Source organism: Tamandua tetradactyla, chromosome 2 (genome assembly GCF_023851605.1).
Source record: "Tamandua tetradactyla isolate mTamTet1 chromosome 2, mTamTet1.pri, whole genome shotgun sequence".
NCBI lineage: Eukaryota > Metazoa > Chordata > Mammalia > Pilosa > Myrmecophagidae > Tamandua > Tamandua tetradactyla.
In genome coordinates this window covers 81766042-81779267 of record NC_135328.1, presented here as the reverse complement: position 1 = coordinate 81779267, position 13226 = coordinate 81766042, and the positions used below count along the sequence as shown (strand labels likewise).

The 13226-nt window shown below is 35.0% G+C and overlaps 1 protein-coding gene across 16 annotated transcripts in view; it reads left to right on the top strand.

Moving 5' to 3' along the window:
• CCDC171 (coiled-coil domain containing 171) overlaps nt 1–13226 on the top strand; it is a 576357-nt gene that overhangs the window by 127522 nt on the left and 435609 nt on the right. For 14 of the 16 annotated variants that reach the window (XM_077148117.1, XM_077148122.1, XM_077148120.1 and 11 more), the window contains one exon: nt 973–1119. The exons of the other annotated variants lie outside the window; for them this stretch is intronic. In XM_077148117.1, coding sequence (XP_077004232.1) covers nt 973–1119 — 147 coding nt within the window. The remainder of the gene's footprint in view (nt 1–972; nt 1120–13226) is intronic. 16 annotated transcript variants of the gene reach the window in all.

The following is a 13226-nucleotide window of genomic DNA, read 5'->3' as shown; positions in this document are numbered from 1 at the left end:
GAATGGGTCGATGTGGAAAAAAGGAATTAAAATTTGTTCCTTATCCGTTGACTGTGGACTTTACTGCTGGGTACTTTCTAAACTAGAACCTATTATGGAGAGTTATATTTGGTGCTTGCAACATACTTAATTAGATTCTGGTGATAACTTTTGAGTGACTAAGGATACTTGAAATTTTTTATGAATATATGTGCATTTCCATCCATGAGTAAGATTATGCTGGTGAGGGTAATGTGGAAAAGAGGGCTTTCTTCAAGCCCTCACATGAGAGTTATGTATTGAGATCAGTTACTGTGGAAAATGCCTTTGATAGGAACTTAATTTTATGTTTGTGTGTCCCAAAATATTCAGCTCTGTTTTCTGAGTTTAAATGAGAAATGAGGAAATTGAGAGAATTAATTATAGGACTACTTGAAGTTATTTTTCTTTCAGTAATACAGCAAAGATTTGAAAAGCTTTTGTAAACTGAAGAGGAAATGAAACACAGCCATCTAGTGGATACAACTTTAAGAGCTTTAAACTAATTTAAGTACTCTGGGCTCACATTCAGTTCTCTCAAGTCTAATTATTAGGCATTGAAATGAATCATTTCTTATCACACAAAGGGGCACTATATGGTTATGTTACTAAATACTTTAAAATTTTAAGGAGAGGGGAAAACATATATGATAATTATATATAAATGCCCTCAGAGGTCAATTTAATTAGCATAACATGCTTTCAGGTATAATGTGTATTGATCAGATATTTGAAATTGTAAATGATTGTATCATAAAACTCCAGTAGTGATTTTTTTAAAAACACATATCTGTTCTGAAATGTTGCTAGAAAATATCTAGGCCTTTCTCTTTTAAAAGAATTAACCTATTAAGCTGAAGCACAGATTTGGATACTTTACTGCCTTCTGTAGAATAACTTTTAGTCATTGTTGGCTTGCAAATTTTATTGATGTAAAAATGAATTATTTTCTAGGAGCAAGATAATGCTGTACAAAGTATGCACAAAAAAGTAGAAAAATTAGAAGCAGAACACATGGACTGTTCTGATCTTTTACGACGACAGACAAGTGAACTGGAATTTAGCACTCAGCGAGAGGAATGCCTTAGAAAAGAATTCGAGGTGTGTTTTCTCCATTTAAAAAAAACATATATATGTTATCTGGTCAGTGTTATGAGGTTAGAGAATGTTTTAATCTACAGAAAAAAATATGACTAATTTTGGGGGGGCATTAATTTTATTGACTATTTGGCTGCCTTGAAAAGTTTTGAATCTGAGTAAATTATTTTTTATTTTGCCTTTTATTGCAAGAAATATTTGTATGTAATATTAGAAAAGTTTGAGGAGAATTATTTACATTACAAGGTTGAGGAAGCAACATAGGTAAAGATGTGGCATACATATATCCTAAGTAACCAAATTATTAATAAATTCTAATTTTGTAGTTTGAATTACACATATTGGTTTTCTGGAATGCTTTTTGGGTAAGACTTTAGATGGGAAAGGAGCATCACTTTACACATGAAAAGTATGATTTTTATGCTCCTTAGGAAAATAAAGAATTTTAATAAGTCACGAAGGTTTGACCTAAAATTTAATTTATAATTTTTATTAGATAAATAAACATTACTAAAGTATTTTTTAAAAAATATTTTTCATTGTAAACAACAAACAAACATACAAACATTCTTGACATATAAACATAATCGACATGGTTACAATCAATAGCTCGCAATATCATCACATAGTTGTGTAATAAAGTGGTTTTAATGGTAAAATGCTAGTGACAGCATTTGTTCTGCCCTGATCAATAATGTGAGAGTTAAAAGCTTCAGGGCTGCTTTCTTCCACAGAAGCTTTGAACAAGAAATGGCAGAAGCATCTTTCTCAAAGCTCCAGGAAAAAGTATTGGAGTAACAGGGTGACTTGAATTTAAGAAGAGGAAACTCAAAGAGCAGGATTTTGTGGCATCTTGGCTGGTCCCTCCCTATTCCCTAATAAGCTAATTGTGAAGCTGGCCTGTATTTCCAGCGTGGTCTCCTGGACCTAGTTCCAGAGGAAGTAAAGTAACCTTCGTATGTGTACTGGGAGCATGTGTGTCTGGCCCGGTCTGTCTGATGCAACTTGGGGGACTGAGCAAGACACTTATTGCAGGCTCACACATCCCAGAACTTGCCCTGTGTATAGAAGGCAGCTCACAGAGCTCTCCTACAGAGCACTGTGGGAGAGCAGTCAAGTTGTGGCTACTTGGGGCAAGGGATCACTTTATGTAGGACATACAGTACCCAGTACCACAAGGAACCTATTTCCTAGGGAATTCTTGGGGTCCAAGATAAGATGCATGTTATATGCAGAAAGGATCAGGGGAGCCCCTACACTTTGTCCTTGAGCTATTCTACAAACTCACTGTATAGGTAATTACACATACTGAAGGAGAGAATTCGTATAGGTCAATCTGCAAGGACTGTGAAGGTAGTTTTCTTTTTTTCCTTCTTATTTTTTGTTAGCTCCTGGCATTCAAAGGAAGCTCTGGCATAACACGAGCTGGATACAAGCTTAAGAAACAGACTTCTATTCTTAGAGTCTAAATTCCAGTGATAGCACATTAAAATATAAAGATGTCCAAATTTAGAAAAGGTTGCAAAACATATAAAGAAACCGGAAGTGATGGTCCAGACAAAGGAGAAAAATAAAGCATTAGAAACCATTTATGAGGAGGATTGACCTGGGACATACTTAAAAAAAATGGTCCTAAGTATACTCAAACAGCTAAAGAAAAACATGGACAGAACTAAAGTAATTACAAAAATTATAGATGAACATAAACAGTTTATCAACACAAAGATGGAAATTATGAAAAGTAACAAAACAGAGCTGAAGTCCACAGTAAGAGAAATTAAAAATTTACTAGAGGGGTTCAACAGCAGACTGGAGTTGCCAGAAGAAAGAATAAAAAACTTGAAAGATAAGATAACTGAAATCAATCAGTCTGAGGAGCAGAAAGAAGAAAGAATGAAGAAAAGTGAATATAGCCGGAAGACTCTGTGGGACACCATTAAATGTATCAATATACACATTATGGGAGTTCCAGGAGAAGAAAGAGTGAGAGTGGCAGAGAAGATATTAAAGGAATAATATTTCCCAAATTTAATGAAAGACATGAATATATACATTCAAGGTGCTCAACAAACTCCAAAACAGGAAAAAATCCAAATAGATGCATGCCATGGAATATAAGCAGACTCTTCAATGCCCGACATACAGGGAGAATTCTGAATACAACAAGAAAGTAGCAACATGTCATGTACAGGCTAGCCTCAATAAGATTAAGTGATAATTTCTCATAGGACACTATAGCAGCAAGAAGGTAGTGGGATGAAATTTTCAAAGTGCTGGACACAAAACATTGCCAAATAAGAATTGTATGTCTAGAAAAACTATCTTTCAAAAATGAAGGAGAGATTAAGACATTCCCAGATAAACAAAAGCTGGGGGAGTTCATCACCACTATATCAACCCTGCAAGAGATGCTAAGGAGAGTTCTGCAGGTTGAAAGAGGACAACAGATAATAGATTGAAGCTCCAAGAAGAAATAAAGAGCCTGTTGAGAGTAATGACAAGGGTAAATATGAATACCAATTCTATTGTGTTTTTGGTGTGTAACTCTCCTATAGGATCTAAAAAGGAAACTTGCAAAATTTGATGATAAATCATTGGTTTTGAATTAATGATGTATAAGCATGTAATTTGTTCTAAGTGCTGCATGAAAGTGGGAGGATGAAAGGGTATAGGAAATACCCTGTATTATTTTGTGTATTATTGAAGTTTAAGGTTGGTATCAAACCAAATAAGACTATTATAGATTTAAAATGTTCAATTCAAGCCCCATGGTAGCTATAAAGAAAATATCAAATAATATATAAACTCTTAGTGATGGAAATTAAGAGTATAGGTTGCTATGATTTGGGGGCAGGAGTAGTGGAAAGTTAATGCTTCATGGGTGCAGGGTTTCCGTTTGGGGAAATGGGAAAATTGTAGTAATTGAAGGTGTTTAGGTACCTCAACATTGTAAATGTGACTGATCACACTGAATAGTATGCTTGGTAGTGGTTGAGATGGGGAATTTTATGTTGGATATATGTTCCCATAATTTAAAAAAAAGAGACAATGACAATTAAATGCATTATGTTTTCCTGAACAAGATCTAGCAAGGGATGAGAAAAGGCTCAAAGGGACGTTATTGGGACACGTGAAAAATTGTAATATAGACTGTAAGCTTCATATCAATGTTAAATTTCTTGAATTTGATAACTCTAGTTGAATTTGCTTATATAAATGAGTATCCTTGTTTCAGGAACTGTATATAGCAGTATTAACTGTCAAAGGAGGTTGATTTATACAACCTACACTCCAGTGTTTAGAAAATGGAACAATAAATAAATAGATATATAAATGAATAGAGAGATGGATTGATGGATAGATAGATATAATGATATAACAAATGTGGAAAAATGTAAAATTCATGGATCTTGGGTATCTCAGGTGATAGTGGTATGTTGGGAGCTCTCTGTAAGGTGTTTGTATTATTTTTGTAACTGTCCTATACGTTTGAAAGTTTTTAAAATTCAAAAGTTTGAAAAATGATATAAAATAAACAACTACAACAATAACAAAATGCTATAAGTACTCTCTATAAACTCATTGCTGTCATTTAAAATTGTCTTGGACATTTTAGCTAAAGTGGTACATATAGGGAAAAACATCAATAATGATATAAATTTTGGAAGTAAGTAAGTATAAGTCTAATTATTTGCAGATGATTTGATTATACACCTGAATAGTCAATAAAATCAGCTTTGGAATTACTGATATAAGTATGAACATTCAATAAGGAAGCTGAGTAGAATATAATATATAATGATTTTATTTATGTTCTTACATACCAGCAATAATTATTTGGAGATTATAATAATAAAAAGACTTCCTCACAATAGTGATAAAAATAGGTATACAGTAAACAAGAAGTACATTAAAAATTGTGAAATTTAGCTATGGGTTTTTTTTTAATTTTTAAAAAATATAACAACAAACGAAAACATTCCAACTTATGATCATTCTGTTCTACATATATAATCAGTAATTCACAATATCATCACATAGCTGCATATTTTGTCCTCATGATCATTTCTTAGAACATCTGCATTAATTCAGAAAAAGAAATAAAAAGACAACAGAAAAAATTCATACATACCATACCCCTTACCCCTCCCGTTCATTGATCACTAGCATTTCAATCTAAATTTATTTGAACATATGTTCCCCTATTATTTATTTTTATAACGAGTAGAACTGTTGATAAGGTAGATAAAAGAGCATCAGACACAAGGTTTTCACAATCATACAGTCACATTGTGAAAGCTGTATCATTTAACAATCGTCTTCAAGAAACATGGCTACTGGAACACAGCTTTACATTTTCCAGTAGTTCCCTCCAGCCTCTCCATTACATCTTGACTAACAAAGTGATATCTACTTAATGCTTAAGAATAACCTCCAGGATAACCTCTCGACTCTGTTTGGAATCTCTCAGCCATTGATGCTTTATTTTGTTTCATTTTGCTCTTCCCCCTTTTGCTCATGGTTTTCCTAATCCCTTGATACTAAGTCTCAGCTCATTCTAGGATTTCTGTCCCACATTGCCAGAAGGTCCACACCCCTGGGAGTCATGTTCCATGTAGATAGGGGGAGGGCAGTGAGTTTGCTTGTTGTGTTAACTGGAGGGAGAGGCCACATCTGAGCAACAAAAGAGGTTTTTTTGGGTGTGACTCTTAGGCCTAATTTTAAGTAGGCTTGCCCTATCCTTTGTGGGGTTAAGTTTCATATGAACAAACCCCAAGATTGGGGGCTCAGCCTAGTGCTTTGGTTGTCCCCACTGCTTGTGAGAATATCAAGAATTCAACTTGGGGAAGTTGAATTTTCCCCTTCTTTAACCATTCCCCGAAGGGGACTTTGCAAATACTTTTTTATTCACTGTTCAAATCACTCTGGAATTTATCAGGGCATCACTCTGGACAAACCTACAAAATCTCATGCCCTACTCAAGGTTCTGTGTACTTATGGTGTTCAATTAAGCTGTCTACATAAGAGGAATTTGGGAATCATATTCACAGAATCAAAAGGATCTTCAGAGGTCTTGGGAGGAGGATTGATGGATGAAATTGGGATGAATTGGTATTAACGATGTTCACTCTTTTGTAACTTTATACAGTATTCAGATCCCAGGGAGAGAACATTTTATTGAAAGAGGTAATTTGCTCCAAATAAATTCCTTCCCATCTCATCCAGTTCTACCAAAACTGAAACCCATATGGGTCAATATCTATTATTGTGTAACAAATCACCCCAAAATTTAGTGGCTTAAGACAACTATTTATAATTTATCCTAATTCTGTGGGTCAACAATTTGGGCTGGCCTCAGCCTGGCAGTTTTTCTGTTGCTCTTACCTGATCTGACACATGTAGCTGCAGTCATCTGGCAACTTCACGGGGACTCGAGTCTAAATGAGCTTCTGTTCCATGTCTGGGACTTTGGTGCTGGCTATTGACCAGGACTTGTTCTCCATTTAATAGTCCAGCCTAGGCTTTCTTACAAGAGGGCAGAAGTATTCCCAGAAGATGAAGCTGGAAGCAGCAGGGACTCTTAAGACAGAGATTTTGGCACTAATATGTCACTTCTGCCACATTCTGAAGTCAAAGCAAATTGCAAGTCCATTCCAGAATCCAGGGGGAAATAGACTTCACCTCTTGAAGGGAGAAGCTGCAATTACCATGCTCGTATTTAAAAATTTCCCGCAGTTTCCCATTGTACTTAGAATAAAATTCCAGTCACTTACTGTTTATGACCCTGTGTGATCGAGCTCCCTTCATCCCTCTATGAATTAGTCTATGGCCAGTCTCTTCTTGGCTTGCTACAAACAAAAAGCCTGCTTTCACTTTAGGTCCTTCATATTGGCTGTTTCCTCTGTGTGGGATGCTCTTCTTTTAGTTCTTTGCATGGCTGGATTCTGTCTTGTCTTTTAATTCCAATGTTAACCCCTCAAAGAGCCTTCCTGAACACTTTATTTTCGTCACCCCCACCATATTACTCGGTTTTATTTTTATATGATACTTAGCAGTATCAGAAAATATCTTATTCATTCATTGTCCATCTTCTCACCAGAATTTAAACCGCTGAGAGCATGTCCATTGACTCTCTGGCTCACTTCTGTATCCCCAATGCCTAGATAGTGCCCCACACCAAACAGGTGCTTGATAATGATTCATTAACTCAGTTGACTTTACAATTCTCATCTTTATAGCTTGGAAGCTCCATTCCACCTTAAAAGACAGCACAAAAGTGGTTAGAAAATGAATCTTAACCAACGAACTTGGGACTAAAAAAAATATGGTCGTTACCTGCAATTAGCATATATTGGCAGTAAGTGACTTAATTTTGTGCAGTTAGCTGAGTGCTTTTCCCAGGATTTAAATGCCCAAGTCCATAATAATACATTTGTATTCCTTTATTTTCTATCTTTTAAAATTATAAATTATTTAATATACCTTAAAAATTGCTGATTTGAAACAATAGTATAGAGCAGTTTATTTTTAGAGAATAAACACATCTTAGAGAAAGACTTTTTTTTCTGTGCATATATTTGTTATTTGTTATCATTAAATCCAGCCCTGCTCCTATTCCCATATTCTGAGTAAAATGTTCCTTCTAATTTAGCACGAATTCCATCTCACAGTGACTATGCCTTGAGGCTGACAGGTGGAGCTGATCTTGCAAGCTAAATTTGTATTATTTGTGGCTTCTCTCAATTGCTACTACTCATTTAGAGCCAGCTTGTGACTTAGTTCCTCATGGGTTTCAACTCCCTTTTCTCAACAGGAGGTTTTTACTTATCTTCTCTATATTAGTATTAGGAAGAGAGAGGAAAAAACACCAGTTTTCCTATACTGAAAGTATGATTCCGCACCACATTCTTTCCAATACTAAGAAAGCAATTTCTAATTCTCCTTAAATGAGGGACAAATATCTTCATTTAGTTTTCTCATTGGGGGTTCTATAAACTATGGATTATGTACAATAGGATTTATCTTAGAGAAGTCATGGTAATGGTTCAGCAAGAAGCAGTTGAATAGTTATACGAACTATTCTTATGCTAAGAGTTCCTAAGAAACTCTTTTTCTAAAGAAAGAGACAACTGTTAAACAGAAAAATGAAACAATATTTAAATGAAATTTCTGATAGGGTATTAAGTTTTTCTGCCGAGTTCTTGTGAAGAGGAGGGACCTTATGAGTAAGCAACAGGGATCCAGCTGAGGTATGTTAAGGAATCTGGGGCCACATCCTCTCCTTGGTGCACATTCCTACGTCACCCATGCTTGGTGTGTAAAACGTGTTTACAGAGAACTTATAGGGATGATCTCAACTTGAGGTTTCTGAAGCTGGATAGCCCTGGGAGTTCTCGGAGAAATGGAGACCTCATCCAAGGGCTGGCACTGTGAGGGTTCTTGATTCAGTCTCAGGAAAGAATTTAAGGACTGATGTTTTTAAAAAGTAACATCTTTATTGAAATAAATTTCATGTACCACACAATTCACCCATTTAAATTATCCAATCCTATTTAGTTTTTAGTATATTCACTGTGTTTTTTAAATTATTTTTTAAATTGTGAAATATAACATATATACAAAAAAGCAATAAATTTCCAAGTACATTTTAACAAGTAGTTAGAGAATAGATTTTAAAATTTGGTATGGGATACAGCACCATGATTTTTCATTTTTTCTTCTAGCTGCTCCAAGACATTGGAGATCAACAGAAATACCAGTATAATGATTCAGCAGTCATACTCATTTGTTAAATCCTATCTTCTCTGTTATACTCCTCCTTCCCTTTAAATAACGTATATACATAAAAGCAATAAATTTCAAAGTACATCAGAACAATTAGTTGTAGAACAGATTACTTACTGAGTTTTGTAACTGTCACCACAATAAATTTTAGAACATTTTTATCACCCAGAAAGAAACCTTGTACTCCTTAGTTATAACTCCTTTACCTTCCATTCCTCTCCAACACAAGCAACAACTAATCTACTTTCTGCCTCTATGAATTTGTCCACTCAACATATTTCATATAAATGGAATTATGCAAAATGTTTGTGTGTGTGTCTGGCTTCTTTCACTTATCATAATGTCATCAAGGTTCATCCATGTTGTAGCCTATATAATTTCTTCATTTTTTTTTGTTACCTAATAATATTCTGTTGCATAGATAAGACATTTATTTGTTCATCATTTGACAAATATGGGTTGTTTCTAACTGTGATTGTTGGCGATATTGTTGGTATGAACATTCATGTACAAGTTTTTCAATTCTCTTGACTTTATACCTAGTAATAAAATTGCTGGATCATATAGTAACTCTATATTTAACTTTTTGAGGAAGTTCAGATTGTTTTCCAAAGCAGCTGCATCATTTTACATTCCTTCAGCAGTACATGAAGGTTCCAATTTTTCCACATCTTTGCTAACACTCATCTTCATGATTATAGCTATCCTGGTGGGTATGAAGTGATAGCTCTTGGTTTTGATTTGCATTTCTCTGATGACATCTTTTTATATGCTTATTGAACTTTTGGGTATCTTCTTTGGAAAAATGTCCACTCAGATATTTAGTCTAATTTTTAAATTTCAAAGTACGTTGTAACAAGTAGTTACAGAATAGATTTCAGAGTTTGATATGGGTTACAGTTCCGCAATTTTAGTTTTTAAAAAAAATTTTTGTAAATTAATTTATTTTTTATTTATGATATATAACCACATACAAACACATTCTTATCATATGATCATTCCGTTCTTGTTATATAATCAATAACTCACACTATCATCACATAGTTGTATATTCATCATGATCATTTCTTAGAACATCTGCATCAATTCAGAAAAAGCAATAAAAAGAAGACAGAAACATATTCATACCTCTTACTCCTCCCTTTCACTGATCATTAGCATTTCAATCTACTAAATTTATTTTAACATTTGTTCCCCCTATTATTTATTTATTTTTAATCCATACGTTTTACTTGTCAGTCGATAAGCTAGACGAAAGGAGCCTCAGACACAAGGCTCTCACAATCACACGGTCACACTGCGACAGCCATGTATCATCATACAATTATCTTCAAGAAATACGGCCACCAGAGCACAGCTCCACATTTTCAGGCAGTTCCCTCCAGCCTCTCCATTACATCTTAACTAAACAGGTGATATCTATTTAATGCGTAAGAATAACCTCCAGGATACCTCTCAACTCTGTTTGGAATCTCTCAGCCATTGACACTTTATTTTGTCTCATTTTTCTCTTCCCCCTTTTCATCGAGAAAATTTTAGTGTTTTATTTCTAGCTGCTCTAAGATACTGGAGATTAAAAGAAATATTGATATACTGATTTAGTAGTCATACTCATTTCTTAAATCCTATCTTCTCTGTTAAAACTCCAACTTCTCCTTTGATCTTTCTCCCAACCTTTACGGGTATTTGGACCATGCCCATTCTAATTTTTTCATTTTGGAAAGGGCTGTTGATAATATGGGATAGGGGAATGGAACTAGTTGATGTTCTGGAGAGGCTGGCCCCTCTGGTTTCAGGACTTATCTGGCCTAGGAACCCATCTGGAGGTTGTAAATTTCTGGAAAGTAGTCTTAGGTCTTAGCGTATGAAACTTTTATAGAATCTGAGATAGAGCCCTATGTGTTCTTTAGGGTTGGCAGGAATGGTTTTGGTTGGTGTTAGGCAAACCATGGTAAATAACAATATCTATTTGAAGCTTGTGTAAGAGTAGCCTCTGGAATAGCCTTTTGACCCTATTTGAATCCTGTCAGCCACTGATACCTTATTTGTTACAATTCTTTCCCCCCATTTGGTCAGGCAGGTATTGTTGATCCCATGGTGCCAGGGTCAGACTTATCCCTAGGAATCATATCCTGTGTTGCCAGGGAGACTTTCACCCTTGCATGTCATGTCCCATTTAGGGAGCTGGGTAATAATTTTTGGGGCAGAGTTGGGCTTAGACAGAGTGAGGCCACATCTGAGTGACAAAAGAAGTCCTCTGGAAGTAACTCTTAGGCATCACTATAGGTAGGCTTAGCTTCTCTGCGACTGAAATAAGCTTCACAGGAGCAAGGCTCAAGATCAAGATCAAGGGTATGGCCCATTGACTTGGGAGTCCTTAATGTTTGAGACAGTATCAGGGGTTTCCCTGGTGGTAAAGTTTGATAGTTCCATATTTTTTCTCCCGTCCTTTAAGGTACTTTGCCAATCCTTTTTAATTATCTGTTCAACACACTCTTGGATGTATCTGGGCATTTCATTAAGCTATACAGAATTACAAGCCCTCATTCCCATTCTGAGCTCCATGTATTTGGGTTGTTTAAATGATCTGTCCAGACAGGTTGAGTTAGATTATGTGCTACAGAAAATTTAGGTTTTGGACAAAATAAACTTTTCTTCCATTGGTCTCATTGGGTAGGTGAAGTTCTAAAATACAGGCAATATCTTCTTTATGCCTGTGTTCTGGTCTACTTTAGTCCCTACCCAATCAGCCTCGTTCTTATCTCTAATTGAAGCCTGATTTCTTTTCATTTTTTAACAGTTGTTGTATGTGGCAATGCTGACTTTCAGACATGCAGAACTCTTAAGTCTTCGGTGTGACACAGGTACCCAAAGTTCCAAGAAAATACTATGTTATACATATATAGTATAACTTCTCAAAATCTAGGAATAACAATAACAGTTCTGGACTAAATGTGAGTGCTATAAGAGCTTACAATGTATGCCCAATTTTCTTATGATTATTTCTAAAACAGACTATACAATATTGCTCTTTTGTTTTTGGTTTATTTTGCATCACATAATATCCTCCATGTTTGTTCTCCTCATTGCATGCCTTATGACTTTGTTCCTTTCTATAGCTGCATAATATTTGATCATATGTATATACCACAGTTTGTCATTTTTCTTCTCAGTCATTGTGCCCTTCAGCAACCTCAATCTATTGGACATCAAGTATAATGTCCAAAGTCAACAATCTATGTCTCATATTACCCTCACTTAGCTGTATAATCATCAGCACTCTCAATTTTAGACAATTTTCATTGCTCTGAACAGAAGAAAACTGTTAGATAAACACACCCTCACCAAATAGAAAATCCAAACCTCCCCTTAACTCTTGTCCTTCCCAACCAATTATTTGCTCTGGTATTGCTGTGGTTCTGTTGATGTCTTCCTGTTAAACATAGAACATAGCATGCAGTAGTAGTTTCCACCCCATACCCAGATATTATTTACTCTTTGTACAAGATTCATACCTTTGAAGCAGTTCAGGCAAGAATTTATTTATTTTGTAGTATTAATTGGTGGGATACATAGATCTATATGACCCTTTTCAATCATATTCACCTTCAATATGGCAATATTATTTATATACCTACTAATGAACCACTTCTATTCATTCCCTTATGTTTAAGGTCAGTCTCATTAGCTATCTGTTCACCCATCTCTAGCTTCCATTATCTCTCTCTTTTTTTTTTTTTTAACTTTTTAAAACTGTATAGTATAACATATATACAAAGCAAAGAAATAAAAAAGCAGTAGTTTCAGAGCACTCTTCAACAACTGGTTACAGGACAGATCCCAGAGTTTGTCATGGGCTACCATACTATTCTCTTATATTTTTCCTTCTAGCTGCTCCAGAATATAGGGCTTAAATATCTTTTTATCATCACAATTGACTTTTTTTCCTTCTTTTTTTTGTGAAAAATAACATATATACAAAAAGGCTGTAAATTTCAAAGCACAGAACCACAATTAGTTGTAGAACATGTTTCAGAGTTTGACATGATTACAATTCTACAATTTTAGGTTTTTACTTCTAGCTGATCTAAGATACTAGAGACTAAAAGATATCAATTTAATGATTTAGCATTCATATTCATTTGTTAAATCCTATCTTCTATGTATAACTCCACCATCACCTTTGATCTTTCCGTACCTCTCTTTAGGGTTGTTTGGGCTGTGGCAATTCTAAATTTTTGATATTGGAAGGGTCTGTCACTAATATAGGGTAGGGAGATGGAGCTATCTGATCTGATGTTCTGGATAAGCTGGGGTAGGTTTCA